Consider the following 17,577-nt stretch of genomic DNA (forward strand, 5'->3'; position numbering starts at 1 on the left):
AGGGGCAGGGAGGCAGGTCGCTCAATTATCTCTAGGGGGTTCGATAAAGAGTACTCTAAAGGGGTACTCAGGCTGGAGAGATGGCTCAGAGGTTGAGAGCACTTGCTGCTCTAACAGAGGAACCAGGTTCAGTTTCCAGCAGCCACATGGTGGGCCCACAACAGTCTGTAACTCCACTTCCAGAGGATCTGGAGCCCCCCTTTTTCCTCTAGGTCATGCATGCGATCCACATATATACATGCAGGCAAAACGCTAATACAGATAAAGAACAAATTTTTCTAAAACAAAAAAAAAAATCACAGGTGCTACTGGAGAGAAGCAGGATGGTTGAGGCTGGCAGAGGCAGTGCCAGCCTTCCCCATCTTCTTCATGACTCTTCACCTGCACCCACCCCTTCCAACCCAGTCCCTGAGCTCCCATCCTTTCCCACCCTTTCATCTTCCCTATTCCACCTGCCCACGGGCCACCTTCAGAGTCTGGGTCCCCTCTCTCTGAGATCTCATCCAAGAGGAAAGATGTCAGTAGCTGACACAGTATTGCCAGAGGGAGGTCTGCCCATGGAAGAGGAGGACTGGTGACTGCATCTCTTACCGCTTCCTCCTCTCCCCTGCCCGAGCAACCCATTTGTGCCTGCAGATACCCAAAGTGAGTTAATTAGGGGGCTAAATGAGTGCTGACATGGGACCACAGTGATCCCTCCCTGTTCAGTTCCTCCAATTACTGGCTCACCCTTCCTAGCAGGGAAAGCCAGACAGTAGACAGGTAGAGGAAGAGGCTAGCAGGAGGCAGGTGCAACTGGGAGTTGGACTCTCCCAGAAGGATGATTGGGAAGGAGCGCCTTCTGGGTTCTCTGGGACATAGGCCTAGGACTGCTTATCTGCTGTGTGAAAAGTTACTTCCACTCTCAGGGCCTCAGTTTCTCCAACTGAAAAATGAAGAGTGTTGGACAAGTTGGCCCATAAAAGGCTCCTCATGAGCCGGGCGTTGGTGGTGCACGCCTTTAATCCCAGCACTCGGGAGGCAGAGGCAGGTGGATCTCTGTGAGTTCAAGACCAGCCTGGTCTACAAGAGCTAGTTCCAGGACAGCCTCCAAAGCCACAGAGAAACCCTGTCTCGAAAAAACAAAACAAAACAAAAAGGCTCCTCACACCTCTGACTTTATTTTTTTAATTTAAAAATGTAATTTTATATGTCAAGTGAATGTTTTGCATGGATGTGTGTGCACCTTGTGTGTTCCCATTGTTCACAGAGGTCAGAAGAGGGATAGTATACCCTGAAATTGGATTTACTGGCTGTAAACCACCATTTGGTGCTGGGAACCAAACCAAGGTCCTTTGCAAGAGCAACAAGTGCTATTAACCACTGAGCCATCTCTCCAGTTGCCCCCTGCCCTTTTATTTAGAGGCAGGGCCTCATAGATCCTGGGCTGGCCTCAAATTCACTATGTATATAAGGATAACACTGAACTCCTATTTCTCCTGCCCTCCTCCCAAGTGCTGTGATTACGGGCCTTGCCACCTCCCTGGCATAATTTCTAAGGGTTCTGTATGGACAAACTCTGGAACTCGATGTCCAGGTTTAACTGCCAACTGGACCTTAGCTAAATTATCTCTCATCTTTAGGCTTCTGTTTCTTCATTTTTCAAAGGTGCCTAGGACTCATATGTATTTCAAAGAGCAGAATGAAATGGCGTGTGCCAAGTGTCTGGCACACAGTATGTCAGTTTATGTGAGGGCAAAGTTTTGAGTGGCACAGTCCAGTCTGAGTCCAAGGACTTCTGGGATCTGACGGTTGGGATTAAAGGGGGAGCATCAAGTGCACATGCAAAGGCTTGAAGAGCTGCACCCCAGGTCACACTGCGAAGGCTCCCCAAAGGCAAGGCCATATCTACACAGACACCGAGCACCCCATGCCAGGAACCCCAGGGAAAAGCCCTGGTGATGACCTGCAGAGAGCAGAATGGCCACACAGTGGCAGCAAAGAATTAGAACAGCCTGAGATGCCTAGCTGCAGGGATGGGTAAAGGCAGACCAGAAAATGGGGTTGAAAGTTAGGGGTCTATCCTTGGAGCAAGCAGAGGCTGCAGAATATGCCCCACCTCTGGTCACAGTTATACTTACTTATCCTTCATCTCTTCTTTATTTACTTATGTATTTGTTTGTTTTCGAGGCAAGGTCTCACTGTGTAACCCTGTCTAGCTTGGAACTTGCTATGTGGATCAGACTGGCCTTGAGCTCACAGAGAACCGCCTGCCTCCTGGGTACTAGGGTTACAGGCACGTACAACACTAAGCCATTTGGCCAGTTTGTTCTTTGAATCCCCTCTTTCTTTCTTTCCTTCCCTTCTTCCTTCCCCATCTCCCTCCTTTCCTCCTCCTGTCCTTTCCTCCCTCTTTTCTTTATTCTATCCTTTTCTTTCTTCTCTTCCTGTGTTTGTCCAGCCAGGCTGTCAATTAGACATAATATCCGGAACCACAGCTGGCGCCAGCCTGAGATAGTCTGGGGTACAGAAATGGGTCAGCTGCGGTCCCTGCTCTTGAGGTGGTCATGGCGCTGCTGGAGACCTGCTTCACCAAGAACAACATTCCAGGCAGATGCTGGCCCCACCCCCGCTACTGTTCTGAGGTCTGCAGGGCAGTCACATGCCACACAGGGTTCATAAAGAATTCTGGGCTTGGGATTGATGGGGCCTGGAGGGGGTTGAGTCACCCACAGGCCGGAAGTCAGCAGCAGCTACAGTAAACAGAAAAACAGCAAACAGCACCCTGGTGAGGCCAACTGTGTGGCCTGGGCCACCTCCCCACTCCAAAAATAAACTTCAGGAAAACAGTGCAGTCCAGAGTCCAGTAATGTCAGATTTGGGAAAATTCCTGGCCACCAGGGCAGATGGCCATGGGTCAATGACTGACTGATAGGCCTCTTGCAGGAGCCTGAGCATGGAGTGTTGATGAGGCTGGGGCGGATGTGGGGACGACCAAGTCCTGGCTCTGGGTCTTAGTGGCTTAATCTAAACAGCAGCCTCCCCCTGGGGTTCAGTCCTCAAGTCTGCAAAATAAGAAGTAGGACCATCCACTGAGCCTACCTCACAGTGTGAGAACTGAGAGCAATAACGCACAAGAAATAATATCTGGGGGCAGCTTTAGCGTCTTACCTGGGTCCATGTGCTGCCATTGGCCTCTTAACTATCATTGGAGCTTAAACAAGAAGGTACGCTCTCTAGGCCTCAGTTTCCACCTCTGTAGAATGGAGCTAGCAACCCGTGCCTCCTAGTGGACAGTCTCTGAATAGCAACTACCACCGTCGGTGGGTGGTGGTATTATTAGGAGGTAGACAGAGAAACTGTAAAGTGTGACAGTTGCCAAGTGTGTCATTAGAGTGATTATCCCTACAGCAACAAAGGCCAACTGCCTCTGCCTGACTCTCAGCTTCCTCCACCCTTGGTCCGGCTCCACCTGCCCGCCAGGCTGGCCTGGTGACAGCAGCAGCAGCAGCAGCAGCAGCAGCGGGGATGACTAGGCTGACAGCTGACTGGAATGGGGGGAACAGGGCCCCTCCTCACCACTCCTTAGATGGGGCATCCTGCTCAGCTACACACCCAGCCTCCTGACATGTCCTGCCCAGCCCTGGGGCAGTTTCGGGGAAGGGGCATCCAAAAGGTGGAGCTGTCCTGGGGAGGTTCCCTCTATGCAGTTGACCTCTGGCCACCGCCCTGAGGGAAACTGGAAACTGCCTCCTTGGGACACAATGAGGATCAAGTAGGGCTGAAGGTTCTTTTCACCTGATTTTGAATACCATAGGGGGTGACGTCATGACCAGTGTGGGGGTGGGAGATGAAACCCAAAGACTTCTGACTCTGTTCTACTTAGCTTCCATGTAAACATCCAGCCCAAGGTCTGGGGAGACAAGGAGACCCTTCTCCCCACTTTTTTAGACAGGACATCCAGCCCAAGCTATCCTTAAACTTTCTGTATAGACAAGCTGACATTGACTGAACTTCTGATCCTCCTGCCTAAACCTCACCAGTACTGGAATTTCAAGCATGCACATCCAAGCTCAGCTTTTGTGGTACTGAGGATGGAATCCAGGCTTTCATGCGTGCTAGTTAAGCATTCTAGCAAAAGTGCTACATTCCCAGCCTACTTATGCCCAATATAAATATCAGTAAGTTTCCAGTTCAATATTAGATTTATTTATGAAATCCAAAATGCTCCACCATCCAGATACCAGCTCCTCAGCCAAACCCCGCCCTCTATCCCAGCAATGGGAAGGTGGGGGCATGGCTACCTTATGCCAGCCTCTTTGATGTTCTCTTTGAAACACCTGCAACTTTTTCTTCAAGATTCCTCTTCTCCCGTGAGAAAGGTCCTCCTTGTCTACCCCAGGTGAGGCGTCCATTTGTCTTTCTCCTGTCCTCTTGCCTCAGGTAGTTCTTCTCACACTGATGTCTCCCATTCTGGGCTTCTTATAGTAGAGGTTTTGACTTAAACAGTGCAGGAGCTCCAGACTTTTTGTTTAGTTTAGTTTTTTTTGTTTTTTGTTTTTTGTTTTTTTTCAAGACAGGGTTTCTCTGTATCTCTGGCTGTCCTGGAACTCACTCTGTAGACCAGGCAGGCCTGGAACTCAGAGATCCACTTGCCTATGCCTCCTGAGTGCTGGGATTAAACGCATGCGCCACCACCGTCCAGCCCCCAGACTCTTGGAAACTAAGGACCATCTGTGTTGATTAAATATTATACCAAGGAGCTGGCTAGATGGCCTAGAGGTTAAGAGCATTGGCTGCTATTCCAGAGAACCCAGGTTCACCCATGTGGTGGTTCATAACTGTCTGTAATTCCAGTTCCAAGCCTTCGGAGGGCAGTGGGCACCAAGTACGTGGTGCACAGACATACATGCAGATAAAACACCCATACACAAAAAAAATAACATTTAAAAGTATTATACTAAGAACCACTCATGGCATCAGCCACATGCCACAGCCTGATACGAGCTCCATAGATGGAAGTTTCCACAGTTTTCCCTAGATCACTGCCTGCCTGGGTGAAAGAGGTAGTAATTCACCTTCATTGAAGATTGCTGGTGCTGACCAAAGAGGTCCTGCAGGGACCCACGAGGGCATGCCCGGGCTACTCCCTTCTCACCTGACCTACATTTGAAGGAAGCCTGGATTGTTAGGTCCCCAAGCACAGAAACTCTCATTCATTCATTCATTCATTCACTCATTCATTCATTCATTCATAAAAGATCACCTCCCTCCCATGGCGATGGGCCAGGCCAGGTGCTTCTTCCCTCCCTGTCCTCAACTCCTCTCCAACTACCTGTTTACTTGTTTGTTTGTTTTTTCTCCCAGGAGCCCTAGGTGCCCTCTGAGGCATAGGTCTCCGCCCACCCCTGTGGCCTTAATGACTGCGCACAGTCGATGCTCCGAAAGTGTTTCTTGAAAGGCCAGATAGGACGCCAGGAGACCGTACCCCAGGAGCGCTGCACGCCTGGCTGGCCGCCGCACCCCGATCCTGGTCAGAGCCTCTCACCTGAGCTGGGTGTCCCCCCGCCCCCCGGGCCGCCTCCTGCCGCTCCCACTTCCTCCCGCCGCCCCGCCCCTTCCACATTCCTGTCCCGCCGAGCCAGCCCCGCGCCCGCCGCCGCCAGCCCGCCGCGCACCACCCGCTGCTCTGCGCACGGCTGTCCGCTCGCCCGCCCGCTCGCCCGCCCGGGATGAAGGCGGCCCAGGCTGCGGGAGAGGAGGCGCCGCTAAGCGGGTGCTCGGTCAAAGTGGTCCTGGTGGGCGACGGGGGCTGCGGGAAGACATCGCTGATGATGGTCTTCGCCGACGGGGCCTTCCCAGAGGTGAGTGCCCTCACCCTTGGCCTTGCGCAGTCCCCGCGCTGGAACGCACCAGTGTGCGGGTGGGTCTGCCGAGAACTGCCTGGAAATACCCAATTCCAGCCTCCTGGGGGTTCCCAACAGAGCCTGGGGTCGAAGGCAGAGTTTTTCAGAAGTAGCCAGTAGGATCGAAGTGAGACTAATGGCATTTAGGGGGAGGGGTGTCACAGGAACTGAATTAGGCCACTTGGGGAAACAGCAAATCCTAAGAGAGCAGTTGGTGTCACAACTTGGCTAAGAGAGTGAGGACTTTGGAGCCAGACTGGCAGCGTCAAACCAAGCCTTTGCCTCTTACAGCTGTGTGCCTTTGGGCAAGTCCCTTACCCTCTCTGTGCCTGTTTCTTTAACTGCATGATAGGACTAGCAGTCCCCTCCTGAGTTTATACAAGAGCGAGCCGATAGGGGTCAAGAGCTCAGCTCCAAGTCTGCATGCGAGAAGGACTCAACTGAAAGTTGATAAATGATGCCCCTTGGGAGGTACAGTTCTTCTCCGACCCTGGCCACTATGGTGCAAATCCCATTCTTTACCATAGAGAGGAAAATGGGGAACATAGACCTTCTCTAAAGAGCCCTGTTCGACTTATGATTTGCTTTGACTCTAAGCCTCGGTTTCTCAAAGCAACCTCACGGGAGGGAAGGGAGTAAGGAAGGTGAGGCAGAAGGCTGATGGACACTCAGTGCAGTACCTGGTATAGCCTGCCTCTCTGGGCTTGTGACTGTGGGTCCTCCAGGACAGGCTCTCCAGGCAGTTCAGCAGGGCCAGTGACCAGAACAGTGGCTGAGCCCACTTTCTATGCCTCCATGAGGAGTGGGATTTCTAGGTGCTCCTGAGTTTGCCTCCAGCAGCACGTCTTTTTCCTTTCCTATCCCTGCATCCTTCCAGCCTCTGGGATTGCGCAGAGCTGGGCAGTGTAATGGAGGAGTTGGAGAAGCTGGTCTGGCAAACGGTGCCAGGGCTTGCTTGCCACTCTACACCAGTGAGCTATTGGTTTTTATGTTTTTGGACCTTAGTGGTTTCCGTTTTGTTTTTGAGACAGGATGTTACTGTGTAGGCTTTGAATGCTCCATCCTCAGCTCTCTCACCCTGAGGGTTGCTGGGATTACATGTATGTGCCACCATACCCAGCTCAGAGCCTTTGGATTTGTGGTTTGCAAAATTGACGTCACCTCCTTTGACCAGTTACACAATTTTTTGAAGTTGAAGAGATAGTTTCCAGGTCTCTAGGTGCTGCTCACGGAAACCTGACTGTTGTGGCAGCTGAGGATCAGAGGAAGGCACTTAGAGACAGAGGCAGAGGGCTCAGCATCATTGTCCTGCATCAGACATTCTAGATGGTGACATTGACCGCAGGGGCCGTACTATTTTCATATAGAAACACCTTTCAGTCCATGAACTATGTATGTTTTACAGGACACCTTGGAGTGAGAGTAGTCACCAGGGGGCTGGACCAACCTTGTCCTTTTTCTCCCTTTGTCTGGGAGTTCCCTGACATGAGAGAGAGAGAGAGAGAGAGAGAGAGAGAGAGAGAGAGAGAGAGAGAGAGAGAGAGAGAGCTCTTTTTAGTTAGTTATCAAGCTAGTTTTGTTTTTGAGACAAAGTCTCCATTTGTATCCTAGGTTCATCTCAAATACTCCTGCCACTGTAGTGCTAGGATTATAGATATGTAACATTACCACATCTGGTTGTTATTTTGTTTATCTGAGACAGGGTTTCTCTGTGTATGTAGACCTGGCTATCAAGGAATTCCCATCTGCAGATCAGACTAGCCTCTAACTCAGACAATCACCTGCCTCTGCCTCCCAGTGCTGGGTTTTGTTTGTTTTGAGACAAGGTCTCAAGGAGTCCATGCTGACCTCAGATTCAATGTGTAGCCACTGATGCCTCCTAATCTTTCCTCCACTTCCCAGCTCAGACCATCTTGCCCTCCCCAGGGCACTCTATGACCTCTGAAGTCACTACTGTTGTCTGTTGACCAGTTTCAGCCTGTTCTGCCTCAGGCAGCCCTAAAAGCCCAAGGAGCCAGCAGCCTGGAGGCTTAGGGTCCGGTAGTCTTGAGGCTTTCTGATTGCAGCAAAGGGCAGAGAAGAGAGCACGCTGGGAATGTGGAGCAGCCTCTGTGACCTTCACAGGCTGTAACCCAACTTCAAGTTCAAGGCAGAGGGGGCAAAATAGAGCTTATGAGGCATGGAGAGACATCAGTCCCCAAAAAGTCTCAGCTGCCATTGTAGCCTACAAGACTGGGCCAGGAGATTGGAGAGAGACCCAGCCTGCAGAGCCAGCCAAGTCCAAAGTCTTTTCAGACTGCTCCAGTTTCCATAGGCATCTTACCTGGGGAACCCTCTCCTCATTCTGTTATGGTCACCTGTCTGTGAACCCCAGGAGGGCAGGCCCAGGGCTGAGTCATCTCCATCCTGGGTCAACCTAGGCCAGCCCTTGTGTCTCTGACTGAACAAAACTGAACAGATAAGATTAAGCACTTCTGCCTAGGGGGTCAAAGAACAGCTCAAAAGGTATAGATAAAGTCACATTCCAAAACAAGGGGTGGGGCAGTGACTCTTCTCAGTGAGGAGGTAACACAGCCCCTTCCAGCTCACATCTGGTCTGTATGATGTCAGAAGCAAATATTGATGACCTCAGAAGAGGAAAGTGGCTGGTGTAGCCCCTAAAAACCAACAGCACTGGCTCAGCTTCTGCCTAGCCCAGCTAGTGCATGGCCCTAGGCAAATCACTTTCCTCAGAGCCTCTGAAAGTCTGCTAAGGTTGTAGGAGTCCAGGAGAAGAGCCTTAGGGAGCAGTGGGCTGAGGCCATCTTCACAGACTCGTGAAGCACTGGCCTGTCTCCCAAGAGCTTTGTTATGGGTCATCCCACATCCTGAAGCTCGGATCAGGAGAGCCCCTCAACTGGCATGTAGGTAACCACATGAGGGTCTCAGATGCAGAAGATCAGTTTCTCCACAGTGACAGGTTCTTGCTCTAGGGTGGAGGCCAGAGGCTACAATTTGGGATGTGAAAGGGAATACAGAGGATGGATAGGGGTGGTATGGATACTGAGAACCAGGTAATTAGTGACCATCCATGCTGCAACAGGTCTTCCCTTTGCAGTCCCGTGGTGACACTTTTTCTCTTAACCAGTGATGGTGCAGGCCCAAGGCCACACACAACTAACTAGTGGCTGTCAGAGCTGGGTCCTAAACCAGGCTCATCTGACCTCAAAGCCAGTGTTGTCCTCACACTCTCTTCCCCTCCAGTAGGAAAAATGTCCAAGGGAAGAGGAAGCTGAGCATGTAAAGAGAGAAAGGGAGGCAGCTTGGGCCCTTGTCTGTTCTTGTCCATTCCTGTTCGTTTTGGGGGTGACAGAGTAGCCATGCTAACTTCTCCCTATTTCTCCAGGTGACCACTCTTCCCTCTCCTGCATGGCCTCCCATGCCCTAGTGAAAATACTCCCCCATCACTGACTGCTCCTCCCAGCTGGCCAGGGCCTGACTAAGAGGACTGGCAGGCAGTCTGGCCATCGGAAAGACAGGCATGAAGTCCTCCTGAGTCATAGTCAGGTAGAAACCCTGCCTGATAAGGGAAAGGAAGAGACTAGGTATCCCCACATTGTGACCCTACCAGCCAGCCCTGGCCAAGTGACAGAAGCTTAAGGGGTTCAATACAGGAGGTTAAGCCTGGAATGGTAGCTCATGCCTGTCATCCTAACCCTCAGGAGGCTGAGGTTGAAAAATGCAGTAAGTTCCAAGCCATCCTGGGCTACACAGTGAGAACCTAACAAAGAAAGAAAGAGAGGGAGAAGGAGACGGTTCCTCAGGTAAAGGCACTTACCACCAACCCTGACAACTTGACTTCCATCCCCAGGACCCATATAGTAGATCACAGACTCCTGAGGGTTGTCCTTTGACCAATGGGTCCTCCAGCATGTGTGCCAACTATCAAGCCTGATGACCTGAGTTTAATTCCTAATTTAACCTCCACATGGTGAGAGGACAGCATCAACTTTTGTGGATCATCCTCTGGCTTCTATTCTAACACATGTATGTGTGCACACTCTAAATGTTAAAAATAAAAAAAAGAGGGCTGGAGAGATGACTCGGCGGTTAAGAGCACTGACTGCTCTTCCAGAGGTCCTGAGTTCAATTCCCAGCAACCACATGATGGCTCACAACCATCTGTAATGGGATCTGATTCCCTGTTGTGGTGTGTCTGAAGACAGGTCACTCATATACATAAGATAAAGAAAAGAAACCGAAAAACAGCCAGGTATGGTACTGCACACCTGCGCACCATCAGGAAGTAGGCTTGGGAAGATGAGGTCAAGGTCATCTCAGGTACACAGTGAGATTAGGGTATCCTTAAAGACTACAGAAGACCCTATCTCAAACAAAAAATAACCCCTACAAAAATCCCAAATCTCTGTACATACACATGCCAAGAGTTATGATGGGCACAGTACTGCACACCTGTAACCCCATCAGGCTAGCCTGAACTACAAAGTTAGAAAAATAACAGGACTAGAGAGATAGTTTCAATAATTAGAGTACTTATTGCTCTCGGAGGACAGTGGTGGCAAACACCTTTAATACCACTGCTCCAGAGGCAGGCAGATCTTTGAGTTCAAGGCCAGCCTGGTCTATACGGCGGGTTCCAGGATGGCAAAGACTACACAGTGAAACCCTGTCTGGAAAAAACAATGAATGAATGAAATAAAAAAAATTTTAAAAAGGGACAGGCATGTTAATTCCAGCACTAAAGAGGCAGAAGCAGGTGGATTTACATAACGAGTTCCAGTATAGACAGGGATATGTAGAGAGACCATCTCAAAATAAATGAATAAATAAATTTTTTAAAAAGGAACTGTCCTAGCCAGGTGGTGGTGGTGCATGCCTTTAGTTCCAGCACTTGGGAGGCAGAGGCAGATCTCTATGAGTTTGAGACCAGCCTGGTCTATAAGAGCTAGTTCCCAGACAGCCTCCAAAGCCACAGAGAAACCCTATCTCAAAAAACAAAACAAAAAAAAAAAAAAAAAAAAAAGGAACTGTCCTAGTCACTGTTCTTTTGCTGTAAAGAGACACCATGACCAAGGCAGGTCCTATAAAAGAAAGCATTTAATTGGGTCAGAAAGAAGGCTTTTAATGTATGGGATGCTTGCTTGTACCAGGCTGTGTGCCAAACACTCTGTGCCAAATACCATTTCATTGACTCCTTGTAGCAATATTCTACCCCTTCCACAAGGACTTCATCTCTCCCTTTTATAATCAAATAAAACAAGGCCAGGGATGATGGGGACCTTCCTGGCACCAGGCTCTAAGCCTTTCCCCAAGGCTGATCACTGACACTGGGAGCCTTCTCAGAAACAACCACAACAAGGGGGTTGTATGTAGGCATTCCCAGGGGTCTGGCATGCATCAGATCCCTCAAAAGCTTCCTTAACTGTTCTCTTTCTTCAGAGCTACAGCCCCACAGTGTTTGAGCGCTATAATGTCACTCTGCAAATGAAGGGTAAACCTGTACACCTCCAGATCTGGGACACAGCAGGTAGGTGTGGGTCTCTAGGAGGGGTGGGAAAGAGAAGCAGAGCCCCAGTGTCTTCTGAACCAGGGAGGTCAGCCAGTCTCCAGGGGACAGGCGCTGGCATCAGAGGGGCTCCAGGAACCTGAACCTTCCACCTGTATGTGCCCACTTCCCCAACCCAGGGCAGCCTCAAGAGGTCCTGGGTCCCAAGCCTTGCATCCTGAATTTAGCTTCTCTAAGACCCCCTGACCTCCATCCTCCTGGCCTTGCCCATACATGGGTTTGTTAAAGCTAAACTCAAGGAGACCCAACAGCCTCCTTATAATTGACCTGCTAAGACCCCTTTGTAGGGGTCACATCTGTCCCTGCCCTTGCTGCACAAGCAAAGGCAAAGTGGGTTCCTAAGCCTGACCTCTGCCTCACGCTCACTCCTTGAACAGGGTCTTCCAGCAATGGCTTCATCAGGCCAAGGCTGCCACATCTCACAGGCAAGCCAAGTAAGAGCTGCCCCCAACGCTGGGCATTGGTGGCACACGCCTTTAATCCCAGCACCCGGGAGGCAGAGGCAGGCGGATCTCTGTGAGTTTGAGGCCAGCCTGGTCTCCAGAGCGAGTGCCAGGATAGACTCCAAAGCTACACAGAGAAACCCTGTCTCGCAAAACCAAAAAAAAGAGCCGCTCCCGGGACATCCACATGCTGCACAAAACTTGACTCTGCCCTGCTAAGGTGCCCTCCCTGATGCTGGGGAGACAGGAGGGCTAGAGAGAGTGACTCCTCTCCTTTGCCTAGGGCAAGATGACTATGACCGCCTCCGACCCTTGTTCTACCCTGATGCCAATGTCTTGCTCCTCTGCTTCGATGTGACCAGTCCAAACAGCTTTGACAATGTCTCCAACAGGGTAGGTATTGGGGTGAAGGAGTCATAACTTCAACACCCAGGCTAACTGCTCATCACCCTTTACCCTGTGAGTCTGAGAAGCCAGCCTGATTTACATAGTGAGTTCCAGGCCATTCGGGGATACACAATGAGATCCTGTCTCAAAAAAAAAAGCTGGGTGGTAGTAATGGTGAATGTCTTTAAGCCCAGCACTTGGGAGGCAGAGACAGGCAGATCTCAGTGAGTTCAAGACCAGCCTGGTCTACAAAGTGAGTTCCATGACAGCCAGGAAACCCTGGAGAGAGAGAAAGAGGGAGGGAGGGAGGGGGAGGAGGAGGAGAGAGGAGGGGGGAGGGGGAGAGAGAGAGGGAGGGAGGGAGGGAGAGAGAGAGAATTTGCTGTTTGTGCAGACAACCAGTTCCCAGCGCCTACATCAGAGAGCTCACAATCACCTGTAACTCCAGCTTCAGGGACTCTAACGTCCTCTTGTGGACTCTACAGCCACATCCACATATATTATTTTTAAAAATAATAAAGGAGATGGAGAGATGGCTCATTGGCTAAGAGCACTCATTGCTCTTGCAGAAGATTCAGGCTAAGTTCCCTGCATCTGCAACCATCCCTAACTCCAGCTCTAGGGAATCAGACACCTTCTGAACTCCACAGGCATCAGGCATGTACGTGGTGCACATACATCCAGGCAAAACACTCATACATACAAGGAGAGGGGCAGCATACATCTTTAGTCCCAGCATTTGGGAGGCAGAGGTAAGCAGATCTCTGTGAGTTCGAGGCAAGACAGGGTTTCTCTGTGTAACTTTGGAGCCTGTCCTGGCACTCACTCTGTAGATCAGGCTGGCCTCTAACTTCCAGAGATCCACCTGCCTCTGCCTCCCCAGTGCTGGGATTAAAGGTGTGCGCCACCAACTCCCGGCAAGGACTGAATCACTTTTATTAAAAAGTGGCAACTCTGGGGCTGCAGCCTGGACAGTGGCTACATGCATTCCTTCAAAACTACTACTTGAGCAAATGTTACGGGCTTGAGAGATGGGGGGGAGTAGGAGTAGTGGTGCCTGGGATGCAGAGGCAACAGTGGGTAGGCTCCGAATCCTCCTAGAAGGCAGAGCCCCAGATTTACTGATGGATCAGAGAGAAGTTGGACCAGAGCAAACAGAAGGCAGAGTCACTGTTTCCGTGGGATGAGGAGCAGCCTGGGATGTGGGGAGTCACAGGCCTGTGGTAGCCGGAATCTTCCGGTTTCTTGGAGGGAGTGTGAGGCTGACCATTTGGGTAGGGTACAGCCAAAGGACCTGAAAGCCAGACCAGCTAGGGGAGAGACCATAGGCTGATGAGAAAGAAGGGACCAGGAGAGCCAGGAGGTCCTGGATCTAGTGCAGACTGCTCTAAAGGAGGTGATCCTGGTGCCTAGGTTCCCACAGGCTCAGCCCAACTGAGGCCTCACAGTTGGGTTCATAGAGCCACACTGTAGCCCCTTGCCTAGGTCAGACTTGGTGGAGCCTCTACCTGGGTACCATTGGGTTCTAGGACCCAGAGAGTTTTAGCAGCTTTTCCTAAGTGGCCCACCAAACAGCCACATACTCCTGAACATGAAAAGCCTCCTTTGCATCCCTGGTGCCTCAGATGTGTGGTCAAGGCTAAAATAACTCAGCCCTAGTGTCCTAGGGGCCCTCCCTCCTGTTGAGGCAAATACAAGGTCTTCTATATAGCCCTGACTGGTTTTAAACTCAAGGATTGCTGGGCGTTGGTGGCGCACGCCTTTAATCTCAGCACTCGGGAGGCAGAGGCAGGTGGATCTCTGTGAGTTCGAGGCCAGCCTGGTCTCCAGAGTGAGTGCCAGGATAGGCTCCAAAGCTACACAGAGAAACCCTGTCTCGAAAAACAAAAATAAATAAATAAGTAAATAAACTCAAGGATCTACCTGTCTCTAACTCCAGAGTACTGGGGCTCATGGAGCTACAGGTGTGTGTCACCACCACACCCAACAAGTTTCTTCTCTCTCTTTCTTTCTTCCTTTCTTTCTTGTTTATTTGTTTTGTTGTGTTTTGAGGCAGGATCTGTCTACCTAACCCTGGCTATCCTGGAATTCACTTTGTGGGCTAGGCTGGCAGACCAGGCTAGCCTTAAACTCACAGAGATCCTCCTATTTTACTTCTGCCTCCCGAGTGCTGGTATCGAAGGTCTGCACCACTATATCTGGCTTACTTACTTTTAAATAAATGTGTATTTGTCCCATTTTTAGAGGTAGCCAAAAAAAAGCCCTTACCTTCCTAGGGATGGAGGGAGAAGTTGGACTGGGGGCCCCACCTACTGGGCTCAAATCCCTTCATTTCCAATTGAGTGACCAAGTATAAGTTATAAAATCCTTTATGCCTTACTGACTGCATATATAGAGCGAGCTCAACTACAGAACCTGCTAGTAGGAGTGAAAACACACATGGGGCCTGAAAGAACACTGGCGCCCAGTGTTGATTCCCACGCCCACTTAGCAGCTTACAATTGTCTCATTCCAGTTCCAGGGCATCAGAGACTCTCCAAGGGTACCAGGCACACATGTTGCACAGATATACATGCTGACAAAATACCGTACACATAAGGTTTTTTTTTTTTTTTAATAGATTTTATTTATTTATTATGTATACAGTCTTGTGCCTGCAGAGGGCACCAGATCTTATTCAAGGTGGTTGTGAGCCACCATGTGGTTGTTGAGAATTGAACTAGGGTCCTCTGGAAGAACACCCAGTGCTCTTAACCGCTGAGCCATCTCTCCAGCCCACACATAAGATTTTTTAAAAAGGATAATTATAGCCAAGCATGGTGTCACACACCTTTAATCCTGGCACCTGGGAGACAGAGGCAGGTGGATCTATGAATTCCAGGCAGGCCTGGTCTATATAGTAAGTTATAGAACAACCAGGGATATGTAAAGAGAACCTGTCTAAAAAAGAAAGAAAAGAAGGAAGAGAGAGAGAAAGAGAAATACTGGGCAGTGGTGGCAGATACCTTTAATCCCAGCACTCCAGAGGCAGATTTCTGTGAGTTCGAGGCCAACCTGGTCTACAGAGCTAGTTCCAGGGCTACACAGAGAAACCCTGTCTTGAAAAACCAAAATACATCCATACATACAAACATACCATACATTTAAAGTATTTAGACACCCCTATGTGTGTGTGTGTGTGTGTGTGTGTGTGTGTGTGTGTTTGGAGACAGGTTTTCTCTGTGTAACAGCCCTGGCTCTCCTGGAACTCACTCTGTAGACCAGGCTAGCCTCACAGAGATCCACCTGCCTCTGCTTCCCGAGTGCTGGGATTAAAGGTGTGTGCCGCAACTGCCCAGCACCTCTATGTTTTCTTGAGACGGTGTCTCAAGTCTTGAACTCTCCATGTAATTAAGGATGAAGTTGAACTTCTGATCTTCCTACCTTCATTTCCCAAATTCTGGGATTACAGGCCTGGTTTATGCAGTGCCATAGTTCTAATCCAGGGGTTTGTGCACACTAAGCAAGCTCTCTACCAACTGAGCTACATCCCAAACCAGGGCATGGCAATTTTTAAATGAGAGACTATACTGAGTACTTGTTCCTAAATGTTAGTTCTGCTCATTGTCCTTGTTATAGTTTTACTGACAGGGCAAAGAGTGTCCCACTGAGGGTCAGAACTCCCGCTGGCTCACACACAACTCTTCCCTCTGCAGTGGTACCCAGAGGTGACACACTTCTGCAAAGGAGTGCCCATTATCGTCGTGGGTTGCAAGACAGATCTTCGCAAGGACAAGGTGCTGGCGAACAAGCTCCGGAGGAATGGGTTGGAGCCCGTGACCTATCACAGGGTAGGACACTAGCCCTCACTCGGGTGAGAGGCCTTGGGAGAGGGAAATTCAAGATACTGCTCTACTGTGCCAGGTGTGTGGCACACTCGGCGGTCTTGGAGGAAGTCAGCAGTCAGGAACTGCCAGCACTTGGAAGCAAAAAGCAGAATACTCTCTAGAAGGTTCTGTTTCTCTAGAAGAACGAATAGAATATGTATAGCCCCTAGATCCATGTTATTTGGTCTTGGGCTTTCTCTGCAACACACAGGGTAGTTGCCCATGGGTACCCTAGAAAAGCCCCACTTCCCACTATTGTCCTCAAGATTCCTAGCATAGCCCAAAGGGCTGCAAAGAGACCAATGTGAATTTCATCCTGCATCCCCAACTCAAAGTAACTCCTATTTATCCCTGGCAGGGCCACGATATGGCAAGGTCAGTGGGCGCAGTGACCTACCTTGAGTGTTCTGCTCGCCTCCATGACAACGTGGAAGCCGTCTTCCGGGAAGCTGCTAAGGTGGCTCTCAGCAGTCGCAGTCGTAACTTCTGGCGGCGGATTACCCGGAGTTTTTGCCTGGTCACCTGACTGGTTTGGAACTCACCTTGCCTCCCACTTCCCTCAGTTGGAGAAAGACCCAGAAGCTGATCTGCTCTGTTGACTGGGCTGGACCTAGTCCCCAGGCTGAGCCGGTAGAACCACACCCCCACAGATGGGCTCCACTGAGGCCTGGTCCCTGGACCCAGGATTTCTAGACTGAGACAGGTTCTCAGACCCTTAGCTCTGGAACCGTTAATAGACTCCCTGTGCTGGATTTGCATCCTGAATGGGGTCTGTGCAGTCTGGTTTGCCGCCACCTTGTGGCTGTTCTGTGAACTGTACCTACAGGACTTAGGGTTCTTGGGACCATCTTACCAGGGACAAAACTGCCGCCCCTTTCCTGGTCATCTTATTCATCCCATTGATAAGTGTAACAATTAAAATGACATCACTTGTTATTTGTGTCCTGACTCTTGCTTCAGAGTATCTTTACATACGACTAGGTAGAAAAAGAAAAAAAAAATACACAAAATGAAAAATTCCGGGCGTTGGTGGCGCACGCCTTTAATCCCAGCACTCCAGGAGGCATAGGCAGGCGGATCTCTGTGAGTTCGAGGCCTGCTTGGTCTCCAGAGAGAGTGCCAGGATAGGCTCCAAAGCTACACAGAGAAACCCTGTCTCGAAGAAAAAAAAAAAAAAGCACATACAACTAGGTAGGGAAGAGGCCACCCACCTAGACACTAGGGCAGGACCGCTAAGAATCCCATCCTATCACTTCTGAGACCTTGGGAAGGTTCTAGGCCTCAGCTTCCTCATCTGTAAAATGGCCAATCAGAAATTTCCATAAGCATGAGTAAGAGTCGTGAGGACTAACACATGCAAAGAGCATAGCAGGTACCTAGCTCTGAAGGTAGGTACACAATCTTATTTATATGTCAGACTTCTCCAGAAA

The 17,577-nt window shown here is 50.1% G+C and overlaps 1 protein-coding gene across 1 annotated transcript; it reads left to right on the plus strand.

Annotated features, from left to right (window-relative positions):
- Positions 1-5,617: 5,617 nt before the first annotated feature.
- On the plus strand, positions 5,618-17,083 carry Rhod (ras homolog family member D). The gene is made up of 5 exons (XM_027408681.2): positions 5,618-5,843; positions 11,325-11,412; positions 12,178-12,287; positions 15,977-16,111; positions 16,506-17,083. The coding sequence occupies exons 1-5, from the start codon at positions 5,712-5,714 to the stop codon at positions 16,671-16,673; spliced, it is 633 nt and encodes a 210-aa protein (XP_027264482.1). The 5' UTR covers positions 5,618-5,711; the 3' UTR covers positions 16,674-17,083.
- Positions 17,084-17,577: the final 494 nt, after the last annotated feature.

Source organism: Cricetulus griseus, chromosome 3, assembly GCF_003668045.3.
Source record: "Cricetulus griseus strain 17A/GY chromosome 3, alternate assembly CriGri-PICRH-1.0, whole genome shotgun sequence".
NCBI lineage: Eukaryota > Metazoa > Chordata > Mammalia > Rodentia > Cricetidae > Cricetulus > Cricetulus griseus.

Coding starts and splice junctions, on each gene's coding strand:
- Rhod (XM_027408681.2), top strand. CDS start 5,712: ATGAAGGCGGCCCAGGCTGCGGGAGAGGAGGCGCCGCTAAGCGGGTGC. Junction 5,844..11,324: donor CCGACGGGGCCTTCCCAGAG/GTGAGTGCCCTC, acceptor CTCTTTCTTCAG/AGCTACAGCCCCACAGTGTT. Junction 12,288..15,976: donor TTGACAATGTCTCCAACAGG/GTAGGTATTGGG, acceptor TTCCCTCTGCAG/TGGTACCCAGAGGTGACACA.